Here is a 24,903-nt window from a genome sequence, read left to right on the forward strand (position 1 = left end):
CAAGGGTATAAAAATGTCTCTTATTATTATAGTCCAGTACTTCGACTCTCAGATAACCGTTACTCAGCTAAAGGACGGCGAGGGAGAGTGAGATATGCAGTCGTCAAAGCTACTGGCTCCATCCAGCGGCCATTTAATTTTTTTCGAGTACAATATAACCTTTTACTCTATGCGTAACGGGAATAAAAGTATTGAAAAACTGATTAATATTTATATCCAATACCTAAGCTTTTAAAGGAACAAACTCATGATAAAATTGAAAAATGTAATTTTCTTTTCCAATAACCCTCTGAAAGTATGCTTTAATTCTATATGCATGCTGCACTCAACCTCTCATTTTCTATAATTTTATTGATAAGACGCGAACTGAGCTCCCCACCCTCTCTCTTTGCATTAATTCTGTTTGCGCCTGCGATAAGCTGCCCACAAAAGCCAAATCGTCCCGCTGGTTCAGCATTCAAATCTTCCCTCAGTTGATAATTGACTTGTGACTCGGGCAGTCGCTCTTTGAATCCGGGCACCTACTAAGTAAGTCACTCAATTGTGATGCTATCAGTAGATCCGCTCTGCTGGGGATCTAAAAAACTTTCCAGCTAGTGACTAGAAATCAGACGGAGCTGTTATCGCTCGATAAGAATGGTATCAGGTCGTAATCAGTAATCCATAAATCTCCTCTCGTTCGCCTGCGCCAGAAGAAAAAATTTTTCGTTAAAAAACCTAGTTTCTTAATTTTCCATAATTTTAATTTCAATTTGATTTCTACAGATTTAACCAAAGCAAATGAAAGTGAAAGTACGTAGGTAGTATATAAGTCGGGAACGGACAACTATATCTTATAGCTCTCATTAAATAAATCGGAAAAAATTACGAAAAAAAATGTATCTTCGGTGTTTTTTGAAATATTACCTTATACTCTTGGGAATATTATTTTTGAAATATTTCCGAATTTCGAATTATTTTGACAAAAATCGGACGGCTATATTGAAGAGCTGAATTTAATGTTTTTGTAAGTTAATAGGAATGATCTGCAAGGGTATATTAGCTTCGGCTGGCCCTTAACCAAGTGCTTCCCTTCTTGTTTTAAGTCAATTACTTACAAATGACTGCAAATATTTTATCTTTCTTATTTATCTAGCATGCTGGCACATTTGAAAAATCTTTCGAGGCTGGCGTTGCCCCGCGGACTGATCACCGGATCCGCCAACTACTCATCGTCCTCCGCATTCCTGATCGACCAACCGGAATACAGTTTCCTGAAGGAATTGGGCTTGGAACGCGATAATCCAGGTGTTTATTCCGGTCAATGGCAGGGTCGGGGTTCATCCATCACCAGTTACGATCCCGGAACTGGCCGACCTATAGCCACAGTGCGTCAGGGAAATGTCCAGGAAGTTGAGCAGACTATCGGATTGGCAGTGGAAGCCTTCAAGCAATGGCGACAGGTTCCAGCTCCCGTTCGAGGTGAAATAGTACGCCAAATCGGTGACGAACTGAGGAAGTACAAGGAGCCTCTGGGAAAACTAGTCTCCCTTGAAGTGGGCAAAATCTACAGCGAGGGTCAGGGGGAGGTTCAGGAGTTCATAGATATCTGCGACTATGCAGTTGGCCTCTCAAGGATTTATTCCGGTCAGCTGATCAACTCGGAGCGGGCCGATCACTCGATTCTAGAGGCCTGGCGACCTGTGGGAGTGGTGGGCGTTATTTCGGCGTACAATTTTCCCAATGCTGTCTTCGGCTGGAATGCTGCCATCGCTCTTACAACTGGGAACAGTGTGCTGTGGAAAGGGGCTCCAAGCACGCCTTTGGTATCGGTAGCCACTACAAAAATTGTGGCTGATGTGCTTCGCAGGAATAACCTTCCGCCAGTAGTGACTCTTTGTCAAGGAGGAACCGACGTTGGTCAGACCTTGGTGGCCGATAAAAGAGTAAACCTCGTGTCCTTTACCGGTAGCTGCCAAACTGGTCGAGATGTGGGCGTAGAAGTTCAGCGCAGATTCGGTAAGGTTATCCTTGAATTGGGTGGTAACAATGCCTTGATAATAGACGAATCTGCCAACGTAAAAATGGCCCTGGACGCAGCTCTGTTCGGTTGCATTGGCACTAGTGGTCAAAGATGCACGACTACCAGACGGATAATAGTGCACGAAAAGCTGCACGATCAGTTTGTGAAGGCACTGGTTGGTAAATATAAACAGCTTATACCCAAGATTGGGCACCAACTTGATGCTCAAACCCTGGTGGGCCCTGTGCACACGCAACAAAACGTGGAAAATTACAAAACAGCCATCGAGGAAGCCAAAACCTTGGGAGGAACTGTGGCCTTTGGAGGACAGGTTATCCAGCGAGAAGGCTTTTACGTAGAACCCACGGTAATCACAGGTTTGCCCCACGATGCCAGCGTTGTCCATCGCGAAACCTTTGCGCCAATTGTGTACATCCTCAAAGCCAAATCCGTGGACCAAGCCATTGAATGGAATAACGAGGTGGAGCAGGGCCTATCCTCTGCCATTTTCACAGAGAACATTGGACAGGCCTTTAAATGGATCGGAGCCAGGGGTTCGGATTGTGGCATCGTCAACATCAATACCACCACCAATGGTGCTGAGATTGGAGGTGCTTTCGGAGGAGAAAAGGCCACTGGAGGAGGTCGGGAATCCGGATCGGATGCCTGGAAGCAGTATTGCAAACGGGCCACCATCACAGTCAATCACTCTGGGGAATTGGCCTGCGCCCAAGGCGTTGTGTTCAATGTGGAGTAGAAAACATATATGATCAATTTTAATGTCTTCCTATTTGCTACAATTTAAAATATATAAATGAAGTCCAAAATGAAATGCAACCAAGTTAGTTATTTCTATTCCTTGCTGATGTCGAAGCGCCAGAAATCAACTTCGATATCTTTCGACTTGTGTTTGTGGAACTTGTAGCTTGCGTCGATGTTGTAGCGAAGTTCGGCGATCACAGAGCCTCGCGCACCATATTCTTGAGCCTTTTTCTGTATGTAGGACCTGGCGAAATAGAAATAAAATACAAAGGTAAAAAATTAACCAGAAAATAAACCTTTAACATATCTCAAGTCTTTCCTATGAATATGATAAAATTGTTTTATTAACTTTGTAATATTCTGGGATGAGTTATTATGAAACCCAAAAAGAGTAGACATATAATAACAATACAAAAAAAAAAATTTAAATTGAAGAAAAACAAGAAAGGAAGTTAACTTCGGCCAGCCGAAGCTTATAAACCCTTGCAGGTATGCCTACTTAAAATGTTGTTTTTACATTGTCAAAAATCAAAACGCCTACTTTCTACAAAGTTACAATGGTTTTTCTATTATTTTTTTTGATTATTCCTATGGGAGCCATAAGATATAGTGGTTTGATCTGGCTCGTTCCGACATGTGCACTACCTACAATAGAAAGAAGACTTTTGGGAAAGTTTAATCGCGATAGCTTTAAAACTGAGGGACTAGTTCGCATAGAAACGGACAGACGGACAGACGGACATGGCTAGATGGACTCGGCTATTGATGCTGATCTAGAATATATATACTATATGTGGTCGGAAACGTCTTCTTCACAGACTCTACGAGTAACGGGTATAATAAACCTTTAGGGTTGGTATTCAACCAAACAAAAAGTCGTCCAAAACAAAAAACTTTTTATGAAACAAAATTTCTAAACTTCTTATACCCGTTACTAGGGGATACAGTAACCAATTGGTCTGGCCCTTGCCGATGAAAATATATTGATTTAAATCCTATTAGAATAGTTAATATAAGTATTATAGCAAAAGTGGTTGATGTTCAAAACAAAACCTTGTGATATAAAACAAAAACACTTTTTTTATGATATCAAAACTTTTGTATGTAGATGGTGCGATCGTCATTTCTTTTTTACCTCGTATTTTTGTGCGATTTGTGGACGTTAGAGGGGGCGTGAAGCAAACTTGCGCTGCTTAGGAACCCCTAGAATCTGTTTGCTTAATGCCAATCCTCTAGCTTTTATAGTTTCCGGAATCTCAGCGCTCATCCAGACGGACTTTTGCACGAATCCAATATACCCTTTTACTCTACAAGTAACGGGTATAATTATTTTACTTATAACGTCTTTTTAAATTAAACTACCTATTGCGTGCAATCTGGACTTTCATATAAAAATTATTTTTATAAATTAAATTAAATTGTATTTTTAGGAATATTATAATTATATTACATTTTACTTTATTATCGTTCGATTGTGCAGTGTTTATTTCTCTGAATATGTTTCACAGAATCCAATCGATCGTTTACAACCGACATTAGGTGTAAAGCAGCTGCAGGCAGTTTGGACCGCTGAGGCAGCAGCCGTTGCCGCAGACGGGCACCATCCCCTCTCTGGAGACGCGACGGCAGAGGAGCGGCGGACCTCGGTAGTCGCGACGGTAGCAGAGGCGCTCGCACACTGTTCCACCCACTTGGACTCGAATGACGGTGGGGCGACAATGGCCATCACCCAGCCTCTGCCCTTGGGCGGAAAAGGACACTAGAAGCAACGCAGCTACGATCAGTAGGCTACGGTAAAGTTCCATCTTTCCATCTGACTTCCATTGGCTGATGTTGCTGCTGCGTTTTATAGTATTCTGCTTGCAAAGCATACAAAATAACAAAAGGAGCAACAACAATAAGGAAAGGCGGTAGCAATTGTTTCTGTTGTGTGCCAATAACAAAAGAGCGCGCATCTGTTTATACCCGCTACTTGTAGAGTAGAAAGATATGCATATTGCACATCAAAGAGTATTTGTATAGAAGAAAATATATGTTTTTATTTTTATACCCGTTACTCGCATACTATGGTATTTTTACATGGCTAGGTCGACTGGCCTAGAATTGATCAACTTTATCTTCGTACACATATTTAAGAACAACTGTGAAAGTTTTAGATTGCTAAACTTTTAAACTTTTAAACTGAGCTTGCAAACGGCATCGAAACATACGGACATAACTGTATCGACTCCTCAATATATCTTGATCAAGATATTATTCTAGTTTTCACTTGAAAGGTTATTTTAAACGTCGTTTTTTTGCAGTTCTTTACAATTATCACACCTAGCACCACACAATACTGAAAAAATGGGTTGCCGAGGTCGCAAACAAATATCCTTAGCGATCCTTGTTAAATGATATTTTAAACCCAATCATGTTTTTAGGTAGCTCGGATCAAAGCACTATGTAACATTAAACATTTAGATCGACCTAAAAATCTTAATCGTTATGAATCAACTTTTGAAAGAGAATATTGGAAGACATTTTCGGAATAGAATGAAAGCATATCAATAAAAATGGTAGTGTAGTCTGCGTGACCGGATTAATAAGAAACGTCCCTTATGTGCACTTTAAACATTGGGCTATGAAAATGTCCAAGACCATCTGCCTTTGAAACTGAACACAAGTTTTATACAAGTATGTAGTATATGAATAGTAGTATAAAATAATATAAATTAATATAAAAAAACATTGAATCTGAACCAAAGTTTTATATCAGGTGTGCAGTATATAAATAGTATAAATATATAAATATAAATTACTATATATAACATTGATTCAACAAATTCCTTGTTTTTAAAATATTTTCTGAATATAAATTGAAAATAGTGAGTACTCTAACCTTGTGGATGTCTTGTGCAGGGAGTAAACTGCGCTGTTAGCCAACCGGAGAGCCACCTCCAGGAATCGCATGTCCAGGCCAGCATTGTGTTTTGTCCCGAATGGCGGGTTCATCAGCACCGTGTCGAACGACTTTTCCCACTTGCTGTTCGCCAACTGCAGGACATCCGCCCGGACACAATCGACATTGGGCAGCTCCATCTCCACGACGTTACATCTGAATGTGTCCACCGCATCGCCGTCTAGTTCAAAGCCCACCGTGAGTTGGGCGCCTAGGAGAGTGGAGGCAATGCTGAGCATTCCGCATCCACATCCCAGATCTCCAACCAGTTTTCCCTCGATATCTCCGTGCTGCGATTGCATATGATGGGCCATGCAGGCGGCTATGTGCGGAGGAGTGGGATATTGCTCCAGCAAGATCTTGGGCTGTTCGAAGCCATCAACGCCCTGCAGGTACTCCTCCAGCTTCCTGAGCTTCATCCGGGCCATTGTGGTTGCGACTATTTGCTAATACTATGGCTTGGAGGGGCGTTCGGAGTGGTGGGCGTGGTCGCGGGCGACGGCAGCGGCTCCAGGCGAGGCAGCACGGGTATAAAACTGTTTCCAAAATACGAATCCTGAGGTACAAAGAAGCCCAGAGTCGTAGAGCTCGTTGGATTAAATGCAGAGCGGGTGGTGGATGTGGCATTGGAGGCAATGCCCACGCCCACCTGGAAATCGGGAGTCACTGTCGTTGGCTGTCCCAGTAACTGGGGAGCGGGCATCTGGGAAATAGGTCCGGATAAACATCGAGGGATCGCCATATTCCATTCCGAACTCACCTGACTCGTGGTGCTCAGGCCCAGGTTTATGATTCCGCCTGCGAGCAGCTGCTTCTTCGTCTGGATCTCCTCGAGTATCTTGCGGTTCGTCTCAGCTTGTTGCGCACTTGTGGTGGGAAAAGCCATCAAATTGTGTAGGTTTAATTGTCAAAAAGTCGAAACTATTGGGGGAGACTTCTTAGCAAGTAGTGCTGCCGCTGCTTCTGGCATTTCGCGCGTTGCGTCCTGCGGTTACATTGTTTTCTCAGTGTGGCTGTTTGTAAGATATTTCCCAATGTCAAATGCCGCTATATTTAAATACGCAAAAGATGAACTTGCTCTACAAGTTACGATCTCGTTCAAATGCTTTTTTAAATAATACACCACAAACATGCTCATATCAGGAAAATTTGAGTTAAAACGAAATATTTGAATTGTTGAATTATGGTTAACTGTTGGTCAGCTGTTTAGTACAAAATCAATTTAATAATGCTTATGCTCATTGATTTTTGGCTATTGTTGAATTATTTGGAGTTTGTTATGAGCGTAAAAGCGTTCGCAAACAGGTTGCTATGAGTGGGCCAAAATTTAAGTTCTTCTGCGTACGAAAACATCAATGTTTGCAGCGAAGTCTCAGAATATGTTCGGCACTTCGGAAATAATAACTACTATTAAATAAAAGTGTACTATGTACTCCTATAAACTTCCACAGTTGTTATAAATTACCAAAACATCAAAAATTTGGTTTTGTTTACGAATTTGCCACATTAATATTGGCTAGGCAGAGGCGTAGTAAGAGCAGAGAGTGGGGTACGGGAGGTTAGGCTCTTCCCCAGTCAGCAATATGTATTCATACTCGTTATAGGATGTGCTATAAATGTTCAGATATGTTTTTATACCCGTTAAAGGGTGTATTAGATTCGTGCAAAAGTATGTAACAGGTAGAAGGAAGCGTTTCCGACCCTATAAACTATAGATATTCTTGATCAGGATCACTAGCCGAGTCGATCTAGCCATGTCCGTCTCTCCGTCTGTCCGTCTGTCTGTCTGTATGAACGCTGAGATCTCGGAAACTACAAAAGCAAGAAGGTTGAGATTTTCCACACATATTCTTGGGCTTCCTACGCAGCGCAAGTTTATTTTAGCCGAGTGCCACGCCCCCTCTAAAGCCCACAATCTCCCACTAACGATTTTAAAATCGGACCATTCATTAAAAAGTTATACGCAATCAAAAAAATGTTATATAGCCATCTCCCTCGCACTTCCTATAGCCGAGTGACGGGTATTAGATAGTCGGGTCAGGAACCCGACTATAGCGTTCTCTCTTGTTTAACTATTATCTTAATCTATTTATTGTATTATTTTAAAAATCAAAACGCCTACTTTCTACAAAGTTACAATGGTTTTTCTATTATTATACCCGTTACTCGTAGAGTAAAAGGGTACATTGTATTCGTGCAAAAGTATGTAACAGCTAGAAGGAAGCGTTTCCGACCCCATAAAGTATATATGTATATTCTTGATCAGGGTCACTAGCCGAGTCGATCTAGCCAAGTCCGTCTGTCAGTCTGTCTGTCCGTCTGTCTGTCCGTCTGTCTGTCCGTCTGTCTGTCCGTCTGTTTGTCTGTATGAACGCTGAGATCTCGGAAACTATAAAAGCTAGAAGGTTGAGATTTTCCACACAAATTCTTTGGCTTCATACGCAGCGCAAGTTTATTTCAGCCGAGTGCCACGCCCCCTCTAACGCCCACAATTGCCCACTAACGATTTTAAAATGTGTCTGGCGCCCACACCCTTAAAGATTTCCGATAAGTATAAATGCAATTTTGTTGTGTATATTTATACCTATCAAAATGTAGAAGACATTCGGACCTTTCATTAAAAAGTTATGCACAATCAAAAAATATTATATATATATCCATCTCCCTCGCACGCCCTTTAGCTGAGTGACGGGTATTAGATAGTCGGGACACCAACCCGACTATAGCGTTCTCTCTTGTTTTTTTGATTATTCCTATGGGAGCCATAATATATAGTGGTCCGATCCGACTCTGCAATAGAAAGAAGACTTTAAGGAAAGTTTCATCGCGATAGCTCAAAAACTGAGAGACTAGTTTGCGTAGAAACAGACAGACAGACAGACGGACATGGCTAGATGGACTCGGCTATTGATGCTGATCAAGAATATATATACTTTATGTGGTCGGCAACGTCTTCTTCACTGCGTTGCAAGCATCTGACTGAAATTATAATACCCTCTGCAAGGGTATAAAAAGCGACAAAAATTTGATGTTGCTTAAGGAGGCCATCCACAGTCGAATTTGTTCAAGGAACATGTTAGTGTGTTCATCGTTGGTGGTAGTGTTCGCGTTTAGATTTCATATAAATTTGTTCGACAAACGTAGAAACGATTCTATCTTGCCTGTGCTCGCGAAAATGTTTGTTGAGCAAATTCGTCTGTGGATGGCCTGCTTTAGTTCACTTCTACAAGTTAAGGACACTGGAGGCACAAATAATAGAAACGTTTTGGAAGGGCTTCCTTTTTCTCATTTTCTCACTAATGAAAGCTGATATAAATTTAATTATAATTTTTTTTAAAGATTTTTTAAAAACTTTTGAGTCCCAAAAAAAGAAAATAATTCATTTTTTAGCCTTGGAAAAAATAATAGAACCGTTCGCAAATTATGCCAAATTTTGGATTATTCTCGTTACAATCGTAAGTGAAAATGTAGCGCTGGGGTTTTGTGATACATTTAACTAAAAATGTACAAATTTGAGTGGCCAACTAGTTCCCAACAACGCATCTAGGTAGTTTATAGTATGTATACCCTTTGCTTCTACTCCTGGGATTATTATTTTTTTAATATTTATGAATTTTTACAAGCCGGTAAGTTAATAGGCGTGATCTGCAAGGGTACATAAACTTCGGTTGGCCGAAGCTAGCTTCCTTTCTTGTTTTTAAAAGTAATACATCGCGATTCCTATATCTATATCTAGAAAAGATTAAAATTTTAAATACAAATTCTGTGCGCGGGCTTCAAGTCCAGTTCAAATTTGAGTATCTTCCGGCTTCTTTAAAGTGGTCACACTATCGTAGCACTCGATGTTTTTTTCAGTTAAATATTCGATTAAGTCGATAGACAATAACGTGAGCAGACAACAACAAAATAACAGATTTATTTGGAATAATCACAAACAAACATTCGCAGTCTTTTTCAAATCCTCTGAAGGAATAACTAACTAATTGCGCTAAAGACCGGAGAGCAAGAGAAGCAACATGAGTATGAGCGACGACGACCGAGACATAGACATCGAGAGTGACGTAAGCAATTCGATAAAAAAACCTATACGTGGGACTTCATACAGAACTTATTTGTAATTAATGGTTTTATAGGACGATGCGGACTCGGATAATGGTTTGGGCTCCTCCCGTCACACGAGCACTGCGAATTTCACCCAGGTTTGATAGTTTCAGTATAAAAAAAGAAGAAGCGACTGCGCACATTGCCTTTTGTTGATAAACAGAACGCACATGTTGTTGTTGTGTCGAAATCGTGATTACATACAGTTAAGTTCATAACAATAGCAACGTTTATTAAAGTGATAGGTATCATTTATTTACATTCATCACGGAAAGTAGTCTTTTCTAAAATAATTGGTACTTTATAAATGTTTAACAGAATTTCCAAAAAAAAACAATGCTTTTCCGTTTTAAATATGTATATCCGTCCAAAACAAAATTTGAATAGTATTGACTGGATGTTTTGTACATTTTACTCAAAAATGTTATACGATCTTAAATCAAAATGTAAGAAATTACTATTAGTCTGAACTCAACTGTACTTACGGTTTTCATTGGTACTTATTACTTTTTTTTGAAGGCCGAGAAGCGTGCGCATCACAATGCCTTGGAGCGAAGGCGACGGGATCACATCAAGGAGAGCTTTACGAACCTGCGAGAGGCTGTTCCCACACTCAAGGGCGAGAAGGTAAAGGAGGGCAACAGATGATTGTTGGTAGGGATCAGCTAAAAAGTTCCACAATTGTTTAAAATTAGTTGATTTAGTAAGGAATTAATTAATTGTTCATTTGAATTACTACAAATTTGCAGGTGCCCGAATTCTTATTAACAGTATTCTTGAATAATAAGACAACTTTTTCAAGCTAGTATCTGTGTTGCTATCTCGCCAAAATGTTAATATATATATAAATGTTAATAATAGTTAACAAATTGATTTAGAGTTTTTACATTTAGTTTAAAATAAAGGCAAAAAAACGGAAGACGGACAAATCAAACTCTCGTCTCATTACTTAAATAATAAATATTTATAATTAATGGCCGAAAAAAACATAAATAAAAATATAATGGATGTTTTTAATGAATATTTTGTATTTTACAGGCGAGTCGAGCTCAGATCCTGAAAAAGACCACTGAATGCATACAGACGATGAGGCGGAAGATTAGTGATAACCAGAAGGACATTGAGGAGATCAAGAAGCAGAACATCATTCTAGATCAGCAGAGTATGTCCTATAGGATTATTATTTTAAATTAAAACGTCATTTAATTTCTCTTCTTATGTTTATTACCCAGTTCGAGCCCTGGAGAGTCCGAATGGTGATCCCTACGCGGAATTTCTCAGCGACGATGAATTGGGAAGCGAGGAGGCCGACGACGATGACCTTGATCAGCCAGACTTCAGCAGACGCAATAAAAAGATGAAGACCTTCCACGCATAGCCGCTTTGCCAGTCTGAAACGCTCCGGTTTTCTCATTCACCGAAGTTTAGGATACTTTCGTCGACTTAGGTTTACCTCAGAGTTGTGTTATCAAAAAGCAATAGCCCCCAATAGTTAAGAAAAAATCGGTTCCAATTTCAAATAATTTTAAATTTGATCAAATTACGAGAAAATTAAAGTTGCAACAAGTCCGATAATCATAATCATTATTAGCTGTAAGTGCATAATGTAACCCACCCAACGACCTTAATTTTTACGCGTGTGATTTTTTTTACTTTGAGCAAATTAACACTTCCGCGCTTAACAATAAAATATGTAATTAAATATTTTAGAATACAAAAGAAGAAGTCGTTTGGAAAACGTTTTTTTTTGTTTTTTGGAAAATCTAAATAAGATTGAAAGCTTACTTCGAAAAATTTCTTTAAACACAGATTAGTTTTTCTTCTTTTTTCCCGATTGTTCCTATACGAGCAGTATGATATAGGCGTCCGATCGGAGCGTTGTGATAGGGTCGGAAACTGAGTCATACTTCTCACGAAAATTATAACTGTACACACATTATTGGTTAATTTCCTCCACAATGACTTTTAAAAACTGCACGTCATAGGAAAAGTTCAATTTTTAAAAAAAAATGGCAAGCTCGTAACTATGCATTAATATAAATGAGTCAGCCTTTTTTTCCATAAAGAATTAGCTGGAACTTAAAGAATTGTTGTCAGTTCACTTATCAACTTTTTAGCTCAAGTTATTTACAATTTAAAAGTGTTCCTTTTGTCCCGTAGGATCTGCCGTAAAATCTTGGCAAAAATTTCAACTAAACAATACAAATCTGTAGGTATATATTTTATAAAAATTAGCAACAACTACTTGAACTTAAGGGTCAGCCAGAGGATGAAAAAAACTACGAGGACAAAGAGAAACATGTAGCACATCTGACGGGCACCACCACCCTGTTTGGCCAGTCGCACCACCCGTGTCATCGTGTTGCCCAGGAATCCACTCGTTCGATCCATATCATCGTCTATGCCGCGCAGTAGCTTGTCCTGGTAGCGCACCTCGTTGCCTATATCGATGGTGAGGGACTTCAGGGCCCCGATCTTTTGTTTCAGCTCCTCCGCCGCCTGTTCGTTTTCCGCCTCCAAGGAATCGTGACTCGCAGGACTCGGTCCCGATGGCTGGTGGTTCAGGGGCTGATATGGGTAGTTGTTTCGGCGCATACTGCTCCCCGTGTGTGCCAGTTTGGCATCCGAATTGCTGTGGATCGGGAATATGTAGTGCAATCAGTTCCAAAGCCGCAAATCTCAGTCCCATTCAGGTGACACGTAAACGTAAACAGAGAATCTCACCCAGCGGCAGAACAGCTGTTGTGGCTTTCGTTTCTGGTGTCAACTCTGCGGCTGACTGCGCATTGACCGTTGGCCTTGGTCGGAATTCCCGGATTCGTCAGGCTAATGCTTCAATTAAATAAATGAAACTTTTTAAAATCTAAGGAATTCGGTATATCTCTTCTTCTTCGATTTCCAAACCTATCGGGTTTACGTTTTTCGGTATTTTTAGGTGGTCCGTTACGCTAGGACAGACTACGTCAAAACGTAACGAAAAACGTTACGACTAAAGTTCCGCTGGATTTTTTGGGGGAAATATCGACTGTGTGAGATTTTTTAGGAATTTTCATCTGTCCAACAATTCGGATTGCCGCTTTCGTTTGTTGTTCGCTGTTTTTATGACCTGACCGTGAAATCAATAGGCATAAAATATTTAAATCCGTGCGGTGGCAGGTGCGTCATCATCAAATTCGTTGGTTCGCCGAGATAATTCGACCTTTGCATTTCAATTTTCATTGACCCTGACCAAGTGCACTCGTTAGTGGTTGTTGTTGTTTCTGCGCTCCATTGCTTAATCTCTACCCTCCCCGCCACCATCCTCCCTTTGATGATCAAAAAACAATCAGTTTGCGTAATAACAATAACAACAATTAGGGGTGATAAGGACTCTGGCACAATGAACCAGCGAGACACGCGAGTAAAGTTACTGATAAGCTGCAACTCTTTTTTCCCAGATTAAGCATGACGGAATACACGGAAGTCTTGCCCCACAATGGCCTAATGGATGGACTCGCCTCGGGAGTTGGGGTTCCCGTTGAGGCACTCCGGTTGATCCTAACTATCTTGGCCGGTAAGCTGTTATATCAGATCGAGTAATGAAGTTAAAATAGGCCCAAAATACAAATTTTACAGTAGATATAGCTTATATGTGTGCACAGGTGTTTATACATAGACTTATATTAAAAGGGGTGTTTTTTTATTCCTATTTTTGCCATTCCCATTTTTAGTAAGAAAAGTGAAAGTAAAAACAATTTTGGTTTTTTTTAATCCGCACTTTCGAGTTGAAAATATTATAATAATTAATAGTATGAAATATATAACTGATATATACCTGTACCTGTATATATAACGACTAACGATACATTTATTTCTGTTTTCAGGTTACCCCTTGGCAGCGTTTTATCTCAAGTTTATAGCAACCATTGCCGACAAGACCGTGCATCACATGTTTTTTGCCGGATGTGGCGCAGGATTATGTTACTTTAACTACGGCCGTGACACATATCACTCTCTGCTGGCCATCCTGACAACCTATTTCCTGGTACTCATCCTGAGAAAAAAAACTCAAATATTTCTGGCCATCAACTTTGTGTTCCACATGAGTTATCTGCTGCTTGGTTACTTCTACACCTCCAGCAATGAATACGATATATTGTGGACGATGCCTCATTGCATTTTGGTACTAAGAATGATTGGCTACGGCTTTGATATCACCGACGGGCTGAAAGAGGAATCGGAGCTGTCAAAAGACCAGAAGGAAACGGCTTTAAAGGAACCACCTTCACTCTTGGAACTCTTGGCCTTCGCCTACTTCCCCAGTGGATTTCTGGTGGGACCTCAGTTCCCCTATCGCCGCTACCAGGCCTTTGTTAATGGGCAATTCCGTCAGCACGAGGGGAGCCTGGAGGCAGGCGTTAGTCGTTTTGGAGCCGGTGCCTTTTACCTGGTCGTGTGCCAAGTTGGACTGAGATATCTCCCCGACTCGTACTTCCTTACACCTGAGTTTGCAGAAGTTTCGTTTATCAAGAGGATCTATTTCCTGGGCTTCTGGGCCAAATTCAGTCTCTACAAGTACATATCATGCTGGCTGCTCACAGAGGGTGCACTTATCTGCATTGGCTTGACGTACAAAGGAGAGGACAAGAATGGGCAACCAGATTGGTCGGGCTGCAGTAATGTAAAGCTAAAGCTCCTGGAGACGGGAAACACGATGGAACACTATGTGCAAAGCTTCAATGTGAACACGAATCAGTGGGTGGGACAGTATGTATACAAGCGACTCAAGTTCCTCAACAATCGGACGATCAGCTATGGAGCTGCCTTGGGTTTCCTGGCCGTCTGGCATGGTTACCACAGCGGATATTATATGACCTTCCTGATGGAATACATGGTCGTGAGCACCGAAAAGCAGGTAAGTGGTTTAATTTTGTTATTATCTGAGATTTGCAAGTTCTGGAGGTTGCACAAAAAATTTAAAATATTTATATCAATTATACAATTTTTTACTTTATAGAAAATAACATATTTATCTATAAGAAAGATAAATTTATACAAAAAGCTTCCGAAACGACTCATATCAGAAAAAGCTAGCCTAACACATAGGTCATTTTATGATTTTATACAATGTTCATCAATTCATCAGAAATTAATCTATTATTTTCTCGATTTTGTAGATAACCCGCTTCTACACCAAAGTGGTGTTGCCGAAATGGGGCCACATCCTTGACAACTCTGACATTTACAAACTGCTATACTTCATCGCTATGAAATCGTATAACGTAGTATACATGGGATGGTGTCTCACCGCATTTGTGTTTCTGAAATACGAGCGATGGATCGTGGTTTACGGAGCGGTTAACTATTATGGATTTACGTTTCTAATTCTCTGGGCTGCCTTCTACCACACCCATCATCACTTTTTCCGGAGCGGCTCCCGAAAAGAAGCTGTTAGCGATACAAAGTTAGAGGACAAAAACACGGAAAAACTCATAGAGGAAAAGAAACCAGAAGTCAAAAAGTCTGAGTAGGAAATGGTAGATTCAAGAAAACAACCTGCAGGAAGTTCTCAAAATTTTAGTTTTGCCTTGACAATTGTTTGGAATTGGTATTATTCAAAGAATAGAATTGTGTTTACTAACCAAATAGAAGTTTTACCAAATAATATGCCACTGTAACTAGAGATTTGTTAACTAGCGATTGGAAAGCAATTTTTATACATATATATCGTCTGCCTAGTCAAGGAGGAATCATCCCCAAGTTTTCAATGTGCTTTTTGGCGATAAGATACTGTCTTATCTTGCCAAAAATCACATTGTCAGTCATATATATATTATGGAATTGTAAATTGTATAAGTGTTAAAACCAGTTTAGTTTAACTAGAAACTAGACAGATCACACATAAGACTTTAAGGAGACCAGGGTCTTGGAAAATCAAACAACTTCTGTAACAGATTTCTTGTATTTGAAAGGGGAGCAGTATCCGAGGAGACTTAACTAAGCCATAAAGACAGTTTTATACTAATGCAAAGATATATTTTGATATACTCACGCTAAGTGCAAATTTCAGTAATGGAAATGCGAAATAAATGCAATAAAACTATTTTTAGGTACACGGAAAGCATTTATTGGGAATGGAAATGCAATGGTTCTAGTAATTACGATGCTTCATTCATGTATAAGCAACCAAAAAATGGTGGGGATAAATTCTTAAAATTATGCCAGACACCCTATTAACCAATTTAAAAACAAATATACCTCAAGTCTAAATTCTACAATTTTCGGGAGCTATAGGAAGCTTGGAAATTATTTTTTTTGTCTGTATTCCAGAAAGATTATTCATCCTTATCCGATAGTACCGGATAATAAAATTCTGTATCCTATTCAAAGGACAAGAGGAAATAACAAACAGGAAATAACAAACAACGAAATGTATGAATATATCTTGAAGAAAATAAAATTTTAACCTATTTCACCCTATTGTTTCTATGGAAGCAATAGGATATAGAGTATATATTACACTGTGCAACATTTTTAGGGTTATAAAATGTAACCGCAATTCTGATTTCATTGGCGGAAAGAACTCATCGAAATAAGCTAAAACCCATTTGGGTTTCTCTGGCTTAGCTCGCGTTTACCTATTATAGCGAGTTAAAGTTTTACATACAAAATTTATTTGTAACGGCCATATCTTGTGAACCAATTAAAATTTTACTATCAAGTCTTCAGTGATTATGTAGCTATGAACCCAAGGAACTAAATTGACAAATGACTCTTGCTAAGACGTACACCTAGCGCGTTAAAAATCAAAAAATTAGGCAAATTTGTTTTTTAACGCGCTAGGTGCACTAGGTGCTAAGTGCGCAAGAGTCATTTGTCAATTTAGTTCCTTGGGTTCATAGCTACATAATCACTAAAGACTTGATAGTGAAATTTTAATCGGTTCACAAGATATGGCCGTTACAAATAAATTTTGTATGTAAAACTTTAACTCGCTATAAAAGGTAAACGCGAGCTGAGCCAGAGAAACCCAAATGGGTTTTAGCTTATTTCGATGAGTTCTTTCCGCCCATGAAATCAAAATTGCGGTTACATTTTTCATGTTGCACTGTGTTATAGACGTCCGATCGATACAAGCTATTTTTCCTGATCAAAGTTTGCATAAAAAAAATAAGAGAGAACTCTATAGTCGAGAACTCTCGATTACAACTATCGGCGACGGTGCCGCTTAGTCGGAGGCAGTGCTACCACTGGAAATGCAAGGCATAAGTGTGGGCGGTATTGACGAATCAAATACATTTGAGTTTAAATTTTTATTATAGCTTTAAAACGGCAGGCGCCAGTTTTTCGCGGCTTCTAGGCGTTAGAGTGGGCGTGGCACATTGACATTATAAACTTATGCTGAATGGGAAGCTAAGGAATTTAAAACAAAACCAGCAACTCTGCAGCTCTTATAGTTTGCGAGATCGCACGGATAGACAGGCGGACGGACGGACAAGGCTAGTAATCCTGATCAAAAACTTTATAGGGTCGGAAACGTATCCTTTACTGCGTTACAAACTTCCGACCAAATTTATGAAATACCAAAGTATTTCTTCAATGCGTATTAATCCAATTTTTGTTAACTTTAAAATAATTATTTAAGGAGCTTTTGTACAATCCATTTTTATGTTAGTTTTTTTATTAATTACAATCCTGATAAACACCGCAATCAAAGGCATTCAAATTAATCGTAGATACAAGGAAACTTATTTATTGGTCGTAAAATATTCATGAGAATGTACTGGGAGGTTGCTGGGATGTTAAAGTGGCCCCTAGTGCTCCATGGGCTGGGCATCTCCACCGCCCTCCAAACGACGCTTGGCACCTCCACCAACAGGGTCTTTTTCAATCTCCTCAGTGATCTCGCTGAACATGTAGTCGTCCTGGTACTCCTTCAGGATCTTGCTGGAACGATTTTCGTCAAGGAACAGGGAATAAACCTTCTTCACATCCTCGGTATTCACTTCGGTAGCCTTGCGACGACGACACACCAAATTGGCTGTGGTGATGAGTTGAATGGCGTAGCGTAGGCTTGTATCCGTGGCAATGCGCGTAAGAATTGTCAGGGCATCCGGGTGCATAATGCAGTCCTCCTCTTCGCAACGGATCTTCAGGATCTCCTTGACCTCCTTCTCCGAATATGACACAGTGCGTATGATGATCATGCGATCAAGTAGATCAATGGGTATGCCATGGGGACTGCGGTAGTTTGTGCCCCTGATGCGAGTAATACCGCGATTGGTGGCCATGACCACCACCGGGGCCATGTCAGATTCCAACGCGCGATTCAGGAAGGAGAAGCACTCAATGTCCAGCATGTGTACCTCGTCAATGAAGAGCACACCCGGGTTTATCTCGGCTTTGCCCTCCTCACGCCACTCGAGAACCTTGTTGTTGATTTGATCGCGCACCTCCTGCTTGATTTCGCCGGTATCGCCAGAGAAAAGAGCTAGGAATCCGTGGGTGCGACTATTGATCACATCGATCTCGTGCAGGGTCACGGTGTGCACAACTTCCTTGCGCTTCTGGAGCTCTCCCTCGGGGCACTGGACGAATCTGGTCTGAGCGCCAGTGGCATCGTAGTCCCTGGCGCGGGTGAAGCTGCGACCCAACTTGTTGACCTTTCCGGAGGCCTTATCGATGGTGATCACATCGCCCGCCTGGATCTTCTCTTTCATGAAGCACTCTATGATCTTATTGCCCAGATCGTAATTGGTCTCCATCTCTGTGGTCTTCAGTGTCACTTTGCCCACTTTCTGTCCCGTTCCCGTGGCGGGGCGTTCGATTTGGATCTCCACGACCTCGCCCTCGATGATCTCGGTTTCCTCCTTGATGCGAACGCCAATGCTCTTGCGAAGCGCCTGTGATAGAGCCTCGGTTTTGCTCATCTCGAGCGAGTAGATCTCCGATCCGGACATACTGGTAAATGGGGTTTCTGTGCCCAGTGCTTGGGCCATTCCCACAGCGATGGCCGTTTTGCCGGTACTGGGCTCTCCGGCCAGGAGGATGCATCTTCCGGCAATCTTGCCCTCGCGCACCATCTGCACTACAACTCCGGCGGCGCGGCGGGCGTCCTTCTGGCCCACCATTCCCTGGGATACCAGACGAGCCTCCAGAACATCGTCCAATCCCAATCCGCGGATGTGCGAATGGGCGCCAATGCGCTCGATGCGGGTCACGTCGCGTACCTCGATTTTTTCGGTCTCAGCCATTTTGTCCTTCTGCAATATATCACCGGTTACAAGCTATACTCTTTTTCAATTTGTTGGGCGACTCACTAGTTGTTTATGGAGCTAAAATAAGTTGCTAGGCACAGAATTCGGATAGTAAAACGCCGGCCTGCTCATGTGTTTCAATGATTGTTATCGATATCAGGGTCCCCTCGAGCATTTTACAGCACTATCAATTAGTGGCACAATGGCAACCTTTTCGTTCAAAATCGGACGTTAAACGGACTTTTGAATATTTCAAATATTTTTGAAGGTGCTTTTCCTTTATGTACCTGCGTGGTTTGGAATATTTGCCGTTGCAGCTAGCAGTAATAATAATCACAATAATAAGAAAGTATTTTACATTTTATTAAAAATAAAACAGAAAATGGCCACAAAAATGTTTTTTTGCAGCTGCAGCTCCGCTTGCTTTTCGGGCTGTAGTAGGTCAGGGCGCAGTCTTCGGATTGTCCCTTTTATAGACAACCACTGCGCTGCCCAAGCTTGCCCCAACAGCTCCAGGTCGTCGTTGTTGGCCCACTCGAAGGAAAATGGCGAGCTGCTCAGCGCGAACTTCTTCCGGAGCATTTCTTCCATGATGACGAATTCCCGGACAATTAGGTTTTTGGGGGCTGGGGCCAGATCGGGGTCCATTCTCGTGCGCTCCAGGTAGCCGTCGATGGCCTTTTGATAACTCTGCGCGTGGTACACCTGAGCGGGTCATGTGAGTCACTGCCAGCCTCGACTGCAGGTGTCTCCGATCGTATAGCGTCGGATAGCGCAGTTTCCGCAGTATAAAATTGGTTTGGCAGGCGTCGCTCACTATACCCATAAGATACGGGGCCAGCCCCTGCATATCTACGAATTGCAGCACCAGCTCCAAGTCCGCCGTCAGCTGGGTCATCTCGTGGGCCTTCCTGGACTACAGAAATCATGTTAGCATGGAAACTGAAGCCGGAGCAGTTACCTATTAGTCGCAGGAACAGCACCCTGAGCTCCTCGCCGTTCGCTGTTGTGGCGAGGAACGTTAGAAGGCGACAGGTCCCCAAGCCCAGCTCATCAATCATGATGAAAAACGGATGCTTCCACTGGAGGTCGTCGAAATATCGCACCACGCCGGCGGAGGTGTCCTCCATCATGGCCTCGCCTGTAAACAGGCTCAGCCCCCTCTTGGCCAGCTCCAGGCGCCTGGGGCTTGAGGCGAAGTATTCGAATTCACTCAAATCCATTTCGTGTTTAAGTTTAGCGAGTTCAAAGCTATAACTGCAAGCGTTATCGTTATCGCTATCGGTATCTGCCGCCATTCTGCCTGCCATGCAAAATAACAACTTTTACGGCAGAGTAACTATTATTAACTATGGCCAAGGAGCGGAAGGAGCTTCGGGATTCATTGCGCCGAAACCGCCGCAACCGCCGCCCCCGAAAATCAAGATCACAGACTTCTTCAAGCCACTTGGCTCGCCAGGACGAACGCCAGATCCCACGCCCCCGAAGTTAAGGAAGATCAAGATCTCAGACTTCTTTGAGAAGCAGCAACTCAGCTCGCCAGGAGGAACGCCGCTGGATCCGCTGGAAGACCAGCCGCCGTCAGAACCAGGAGGCCATTCGTCGCCAAGAACGACGCAGACAAGTACAACAACGCCGCTGAGCGTTGTCCGGGCTGTACCATGGGTGCCTCCTCCAGGGTGGCGCATCTCAGGACGGGCGTTGCAACTTGAGTCCGAGCCACCACCAACTTCGCCTTCACCCGAGCCTGAGGAGAAAGTTTCGCCGGATTACCAGCCTGCGGTTCTTTCACTGTCGCCCAACCACCACCTGCGATGCCCGAATTGCTACATGAAGAGAAATTCCACCGCGGACTTAGTGACTCATATGGAAGAATGCGACCCGGCATCGCTTCCCTTCAAGTGCCCTTACTGCGACTTTCGGTCCAAGAAAAGACATGCGTTGGACATCCACATGTCCAAGTGCACTCACAACCCGGTGTTGTCCCGCACGAGCACTAGCAGGGTGTACCTCTGCATTTACTGCAGCCACACACAAAAAAAAAACTTGGTAAAATCAACTGTAATAATTGTCAAACAGGCCCCAACCAGCAAAATTGTCAATTCTACTAAGTAAATAGTCACTTTCACAACAACAAATACACACAATTAGCAAGGACACAAACCCAAAGCAAAAACAAAATACACGTAACTATTTTAATAGTTAGGCAACTATCTTTGTTGGTCAATTTTACCAAGCAAATTTTTTTGTGTGCACACATTTAGCGGGCAGGGAAACGCCGACGCCCACATGAAGAGTTGCCCGAAGCGGAAAGCACTAGCCGAGGGTACACAGTAAATAGTTACTAAGAACTCAGACTGTGCTACGTAATAATAAGTAACGTACGCTTTTAAATATATGAACAGTTTCTACACACAAAAAAATTTGCTTGGTAAAATTGACCAACAAAGATAGTTACGTAACTATTAAAATAGTCACGTGTATTTTGTTTTTGCTTTGGGTTTGTGTCTTTGCTAATTGTGTGTATTTTGTTGTTGTGAAATGACAATTTACTTAGTAGAATTGACAATTTTGCTGGTTGGGGCCTGTTTGACAATTATTACAGTTGAATTTACCAAGTTTTTTTTTTGTGTGTACATATATGATTCCGGTGTAGTAATACATTTGAAATTTGCGGTTAAATTGGGATTCAAACATTTTGCAGGTCATGTTTATCCTGATTCGCCGCCCTTTTGAGTTTTGAATTTAAAATCGGAAATAGAGCCTGCATGTATCATTCAATTTTTGTTTTATCTTAGTATGCCTTGAAATTTCTGATTTGTTTAATTTGATTCTATGTGTAGTAAATTGAATGTTGTTCTAATTCATTTCGAGTTGAATGAATCGAATGAATTATTTTATGAATTTCTTTTAATTTTCCAGGTTTTTTTTGTGCTTTCTTTTGAGAACAAAAAGTGATAAATTTTTAACAAATCAATGTTAACTGCATAGTAAATAAAATTCAGACAGATTTAATCAAAAAATTATGGCCCTTTTTTCTTCAAAATAAATTGTCGTTTGAATTATTTCGGAATTCATGCCATTCATTCATTCAATTCTATTAAACTCAAAATTCTAGTTAATTCATTCATATAAAAGAAAAAATTCAAAATAATTCATTGAATCCATTCATGCAGGGCTCTAATCGGAAAGTAAATTTTATTTTAGTTCTAATGGAAAGCCTACTATCTAATTATTTCGGTTTCGGCTGATCACTTTATTGAGAAATAGTCTAGTCCGTTTTGAATTTGAACGAAAGTTGCCATCCTTTTGAACGAAGAGTTGCCATTTTGAGCGAAAAGAGTTGCCAGCCTAATTTCTGCGATTTAGGGGTGGACTTTTAGGATCTTTGATTTAGGGATGGGGGTCCAGAACGTTCCAACACTGATTTCGATTTCCGGCACGTGCTCAGTGTTGGCAGCCTTTTAAAGAGCTAGCTAGAAGTAGCTAAAGTTCTTCCGCCTAAATTCTCTTTGAATTCAATTCATAAAATACAAAAAAGTGTCTGCAATGCAAAGAGCCAAATTGATTTCGCCTGTGAAAATCGTATTTGTTTTGCAAAAGATTACAAAGCAAGAGATCATTAATCAAATGACATGAATTTTGTTTGTCCCCGTTTCGTTATAAACCATAAATCAACTATTTAATTATTAAATGTGCACAAACCTATTTATTTTAAGATATGGGTGTGGCGCGCGGCTGTAATAAACTTGCGCAGCTCAGAGCCCCAAGAATCTGCAGGAGAATCCGTTAGGGGCACTTAAAGTCTCTCAGTTTTAAAGATATCGCTATGAAACTTTCCCGAAGGTCTTCTTTCTATTGCAGGTAGTACATATGTCGGCGCGAGCCGGATCGGACCACTATATCTTAAGGCTCCCATAGGAATATTCAAACAAATATAAGAAAATTCATTGTAACTTTGTAGGAAGTAGGCGTTTTGATTTTTGACAACTTAAAAACAAAATTTAAATAATAGGCACGCTGAATCTGGAATCCCTGGAACTGCATCGAGTGAGCATTAAACTATAGGTGTTTGCTTTATCTGCAAGGGTATATAAGCTTCGGCTGGCCGAAGCTAGCTTCCTTTCTTGTTTTGCATATGATTTAACATGCATATGATTTTAACATGGTTAAAGCCGTACAAATATTAAATGACGACACAGAGGAGACCCTTTTCGAGGATGACACTAGAGGGGAAAATTTGATAGGAAAGCTTGATAACCTGGACTTTCATCTCGTACGATGCGCACACACTTCAGCTGTGTGTCTATGACATTAATAAGCTAAACGAGATTAGCGACAAAATTAGCATCTGCCGCAATATATGCAAAAAATTGCGCACTGAAACCCATAGGTAAGTAACGTCCAAATAAAACAAGAAAGGAAGCTACCTTCGGCCAGCCAAAGCTTATTTACCCTTGCAGATAAAAGAATGCTCACTCGGTGCAGTAATAGGGTTTATTGGAAGCCAAATAAAAGAATGTGTTTTTCAACTAAAAATTATAATTTTATTATTTATTTTATTTTGACATCTGGCGTCAATGTAATGTAGAATCAGCTACTTAGTCCATCTCCTTTTACAGCATCTATATTTAAGAATAAGTGGGAAATTAGTTGTCAATTTATTAAGAATGTTTAGCTGTACTTCCCATATAATACATCAAAATTTCCACTATATTTTACCATAACACGTCAGACTCGGCAAAGTTCCAAAACACAAGTGACGCGTTGCAAGAAAAAAGCGCGTTAAAAAAGAGTAGACAACAAATTACACAAACAACATGCCGTGGAAACCAAAACTTGCTGAAAAAAACATAGGCGCTCGGATGTGTGCGTAATTAAAAAATCATAGAAACGTTCAACAGACAAAAAACGTGCGACCCAAACGATTCCCGAAGTCCCGTTGGAAAGGGGGAGCGAGAAACGAATACAATGCCCCATTGCAATCCTACGTTCCAGAAGCTTCAGAAACGATCGATTACGAATATACCTTCTCGAATGCATTCTATCTCCATACCCAATTTCGGCCAAATGCGGATTGCGCCACTGGGACTCAATGGTGAAGAAACTACTTGAGCTAAAAGAATTCTTGTCCACTCAGTGTAGCGTTGATACAGACATAGAATAGGACTGGATGGAAACGTATGTCGACGCGTTTAAAGACGCATATGATGCTACCTTAAAGTTGCAGGAGGAAAACTTAGTTTATAGTGAATTTATCATTATATGGATGGAGCTGAAGTTGCAGTGCGAGAAGAGCCAAAATCTTATAAAACAAATTATTGGCACAAATTCAACTTCAAGAAAGTAAGTCGATCGAAAACCAAGCTTTGTTATCCGCCAAATTATGTTGTAATTTATTGTTTACAAAAATAACCTAAAACAGGTGTTTTCTCTGGCGTTTTGGATGACGTGCAGACTGTTCCAGAAGCGAAGGAAGAGCCAGTTTCTGAAAAACTTATCAAAACATATTTTGAAAATATACTTTGTTTAATCTGTCCGAGGCAATATATATGTGAACAAGAAAGGAAGCTAACTTCGGCCAGCCGAAGCTTGTATACCCTTGCAGATAAAGTAATGCTCACTCGGTGCAGTTCCAGGGATTCCAGATTCAGCGTATCTATTTTAATTTTGTTTATACATAAGTAGTCAAGAATCAAAACGCCTACTTCCTACAAAGTTACAATGAATTTTCTTATATATATATATGAAAGTTTCATCGCGATAGCTTTAAAACTGAGAGACTAGTTCGCATAGAAACGGGCAGACGGACAGACAGACAGACGGACATGGCTAGATAGACTCGGCTATTGGTCTTGAAC

General features: G+C 41.0%; 8 protein-coding genes across 8 annotated transcripts; 3 read left to right on the top strand and 5 right to left on the bottom strand.

The window, feature by feature from the left end:
- The first annotated feature begins 405 nt into the window (after positions 1–405).
- Positions 406–2,834, top strand: Aldh7A1 (aldehyde dehydrogenase 7 family member A1). The gene is made up of 2 exons (XM_017160717.3): positions 406–528; positions 1,136–2,834. Exon 2 carries the CDS (start codon positions 1,137–1,139, stop codon positions 2,757–2,759), a length of 1,623 nt encoding a protein of 540 aa, XP_017016206.2. The 5' UTR covers positions 406–528; position 1,136; the 3' UTR covers positions 2,760–2,834.
- Mettl5 (Methyltransferase like 5) lies at positions 2,757–6,133 on the bottom strand. Its single transcript, XM_017160718.2, has 2 exons — positions 5,646–6,133; positions 2,757–3,008 (listed from the first exon to the last, which is right to left on the bottom strand). The coding sequence occupies exons 1-2, from the start codon at positions 6,131–6,133 to the stop codon at positions 2,855–2,857; spliced, it is 642 nt and encodes a 213-aa protein (XP_017016207.2). The 3' UTR covers positions 2,757–2,854.
- Positions 3,569–5,637, bottom strand: LOC138913165 (uncharacterized). Its single transcript, XM_070215784.1, has 3 exons — positions 4,215–5,637; positions 4,127–4,140; positions 3,569–4,071 (listed from the first exon to the last, which is right to left on the bottom strand). Exon 1 carries the CDS (start codon positions 4,717–4,719, stop codon positions 4,300–4,302), a length of 420 nt encoding a protein of 139 aa, XP_070071885.1. The 5' UTR covers positions 4,720–5,637; the 3' UTR covers positions 3,569–4,071; positions 4,127–4,140; positions 4,215–4,299.
- An 11-nt stretch (positions 6,134–6,144) lies between the features above and the next one.
- On the bottom strand, positions 6,145–6,703 carry LOC108070299 (SOSS complex subunit C homolog). Its single transcript, XM_017160719.3, has 2 exons — positions 6,466–6,703; positions 6,145–6,408 (listed from the first exon to the last, which is right to left on the bottom strand). Exons 1-2 carry the CDS (start codon positions 6,589–6,591, stop codon positions 6,145–6,147), a joined length of 390 nt encoding a protein of 129 aa, XP_017016208.1. The 5' UTR covers positions 6,592–6,703.
- Positions 6,704–9,573: 2,870 nt separating this feature from the next.
- Positions 9,574–11,874, top strand: Max (MYC associated factor X). The gene is made up of 6 exons (XM_017160714.3): positions 9,574–9,592; positions 9,654–9,766; positions 9,839–9,904; positions 10,326–10,433; positions 10,845–10,968; positions 11,039–11,874. Exons 2-6 carry the CDS (start codon positions 9,722–9,724, stop codon positions 11,182–11,184), a joined length of 489 nt encoding a protein of 162 aa, XP_017016203.1. The 5' UTR covers positions 9,574–9,592; positions 9,654–9,721; the 3' UTR covers positions 11,185–11,874.
- Positions 11,875–11,992: 118 nt separating this feature from the next.
- Positions 11,993–12,722, bottom strand: Bet1 (blocked early in transport 1). Its single transcript, XM_017160715.3, has 2 exons — positions 12,531–12,722; positions 11,993–12,438 (listed from the first exon to the last, which is right to left on the bottom strand). Exon 2 carries the CDS (start codon positions 12,399–12,401, stop codon positions 12,048–12,050), a length of 354 nt encoding a protein of 117 aa, XP_017016204.1. The 5' UTR covers positions 12,402–12,438; positions 12,531–12,722; the 3' UTR covers positions 11,993–12,047.
- An 89-nt stretch (positions 12,723–12,811) lies between these two features.
- nes (lysophosphatidylcholine acyltransferase 3 protein nessy) lies at positions 12,812–15,898 on the top strand. The gene is made up of 4 exons (XM_017160712.3): positions 12,812–12,962; positions 13,244–13,359; positions 13,670–14,700; positions 14,963–15,898. The coding sequence occupies exons 2-4, from the start codon at positions 13,251–13,253 to the stop codon at positions 15,314–15,316; spliced, it is 1,494 nt and encodes a 497-aa protein (XP_017016201.1). The 5' UTR covers positions 12,812–12,962; positions 13,244–13,250; the 3' UTR covers positions 15,317–15,898.
- A 1,546-nt stretch (positions 15,899–17,444) lies between these two features.
- On the bottom strand, positions 17,445–19,202 carry rept (RuvB-like helicase 2 rept). Its single transcript, XM_017160713.3, has 2 exons — positions 19,106–19,202; positions 17,445–19,048 (listed from the first exon to the last, which is right to left on the bottom strand). The coding sequence occupies exon 2, from the start codon at positions 19,037–19,039 to the stop codon at positions 17,600–17,602; it is 1,440 nt and encodes a 479-aa protein (XP_017016202.1). The 5' UTR covers positions 19,040–19,048; positions 19,106–19,202; the 3' UTR covers positions 17,445–17,599.
- Positions 19,203–24,903: the final 5,701 nt, after the last annotated feature.

Source organism: Drosophila takahashii, chromosome 3L (assembly GCF_030179915.1).
Source record: "Drosophila takahashii strain IR98-3 E-12201 chromosome 3L, DtakHiC1v2, whole genome shotgun sequence".
Taxonomy (NCBI): domain Eukaryota; kingdom Metazoa; phylum Arthropoda; class Insecta; order Diptera; family Drosophilidae; genus Drosophila; species Drosophila takahashii.

Bases quoted from the DNA above. Each gene is read 5' to 3' on its own strand.
- Mettl5 (XM_017160718.2), bottom strand. From the start codon at position 6,133: ATGGCCCGGATGAAGCTCAGGAAGCTGGAGGAGTACCTGCAGGGCGTT. The intron at 3,009-5,645 runs GTTAGAGTACTC...CTATTTCGCCAG, and splicing joins CTGCACAAGACATCCACAAG to GTCCTACATACAGAAAAAGG.
- Aldh7A1 (XM_017160717.3), top strand. From the start codon at position 1,137: ATGCTGGCACATTTGAAAAATCTTTCGAGGCTGGCGTTGCCCCGCGGA.
- Bet1 (XM_017160715.3), bottom strand. From the start codon at position 12,401: ATGCGCCGAAACAACTACCCATATCAGCCCCTGAACCACCAGCCATCG.
- rept (XM_017160713.3), bottom strand. From the start codon at position 19,039: ATGGCTGAGACCGAAAAAATCGAGGTACGCGACGTGACCCGCATCGAG.
- Max (XM_017160714.3), top strand. From the start codon at position 9,722: ATGAGTATGAGCGACGACGACCGAGACATAGACATCGAGAGTGAC. The intron at 9,905-10,325 runs GTTTGATAGTTT...TTTTTTTTGAAG, and splicing joins GCACTGCGAATTTCACCCAG to GCCGAGAAGCGTGCGCATCA. The intron at 10,969-11,038 runs GTATGTCCTATA...TTTATTACCCAG, and splicing joins CATCATTCTAGATCAGCAGA to TTCGAGCCCTGGAGAGTCCG.
- LOC108070299 (XM_017160719.3), bottom strand. From the start codon at position 6,591: ATGGCTTTTCCCACCACAAGTGCGCAACAAGCTGAGACGAACCGCAAG. The intron at 6,409-6,465 runs GTGAGTTCGGAA...CCTATTTCCCAG, and splicing joins GCCTGAGCACCACGAGTCAG to ATGCCCGCTCCCCAGTTACT.
- LOC138913165 (XM_070215784.1), bottom strand. From the start codon at position 4,719: ATGCGCGCTCTTTTGTTATTGGCACACAACAGAAACAATTGCTACCGC.
- nes (XM_017160712.3), top strand. From the start codon at position 13,251: ATGACGGAATACACGGAAGTCTTGCCCCACAATGGCCTAATGGATGGA. The intron at 13,360-13,669 runs GTAAGCTGTTAT...TTCTGTTTTCAG, and splicing joins GATCCTAACTATCTTGGCCG to GTTACCCCTTGGCAGCGTTT. The intron at 14,701-14,962 runs GTAAGTGGTTTA...TCGATTTTGTAG, and splicing joins TCGTGAGCACCGAAAAGCAG to ATAACCCGCTTCTACACCAA.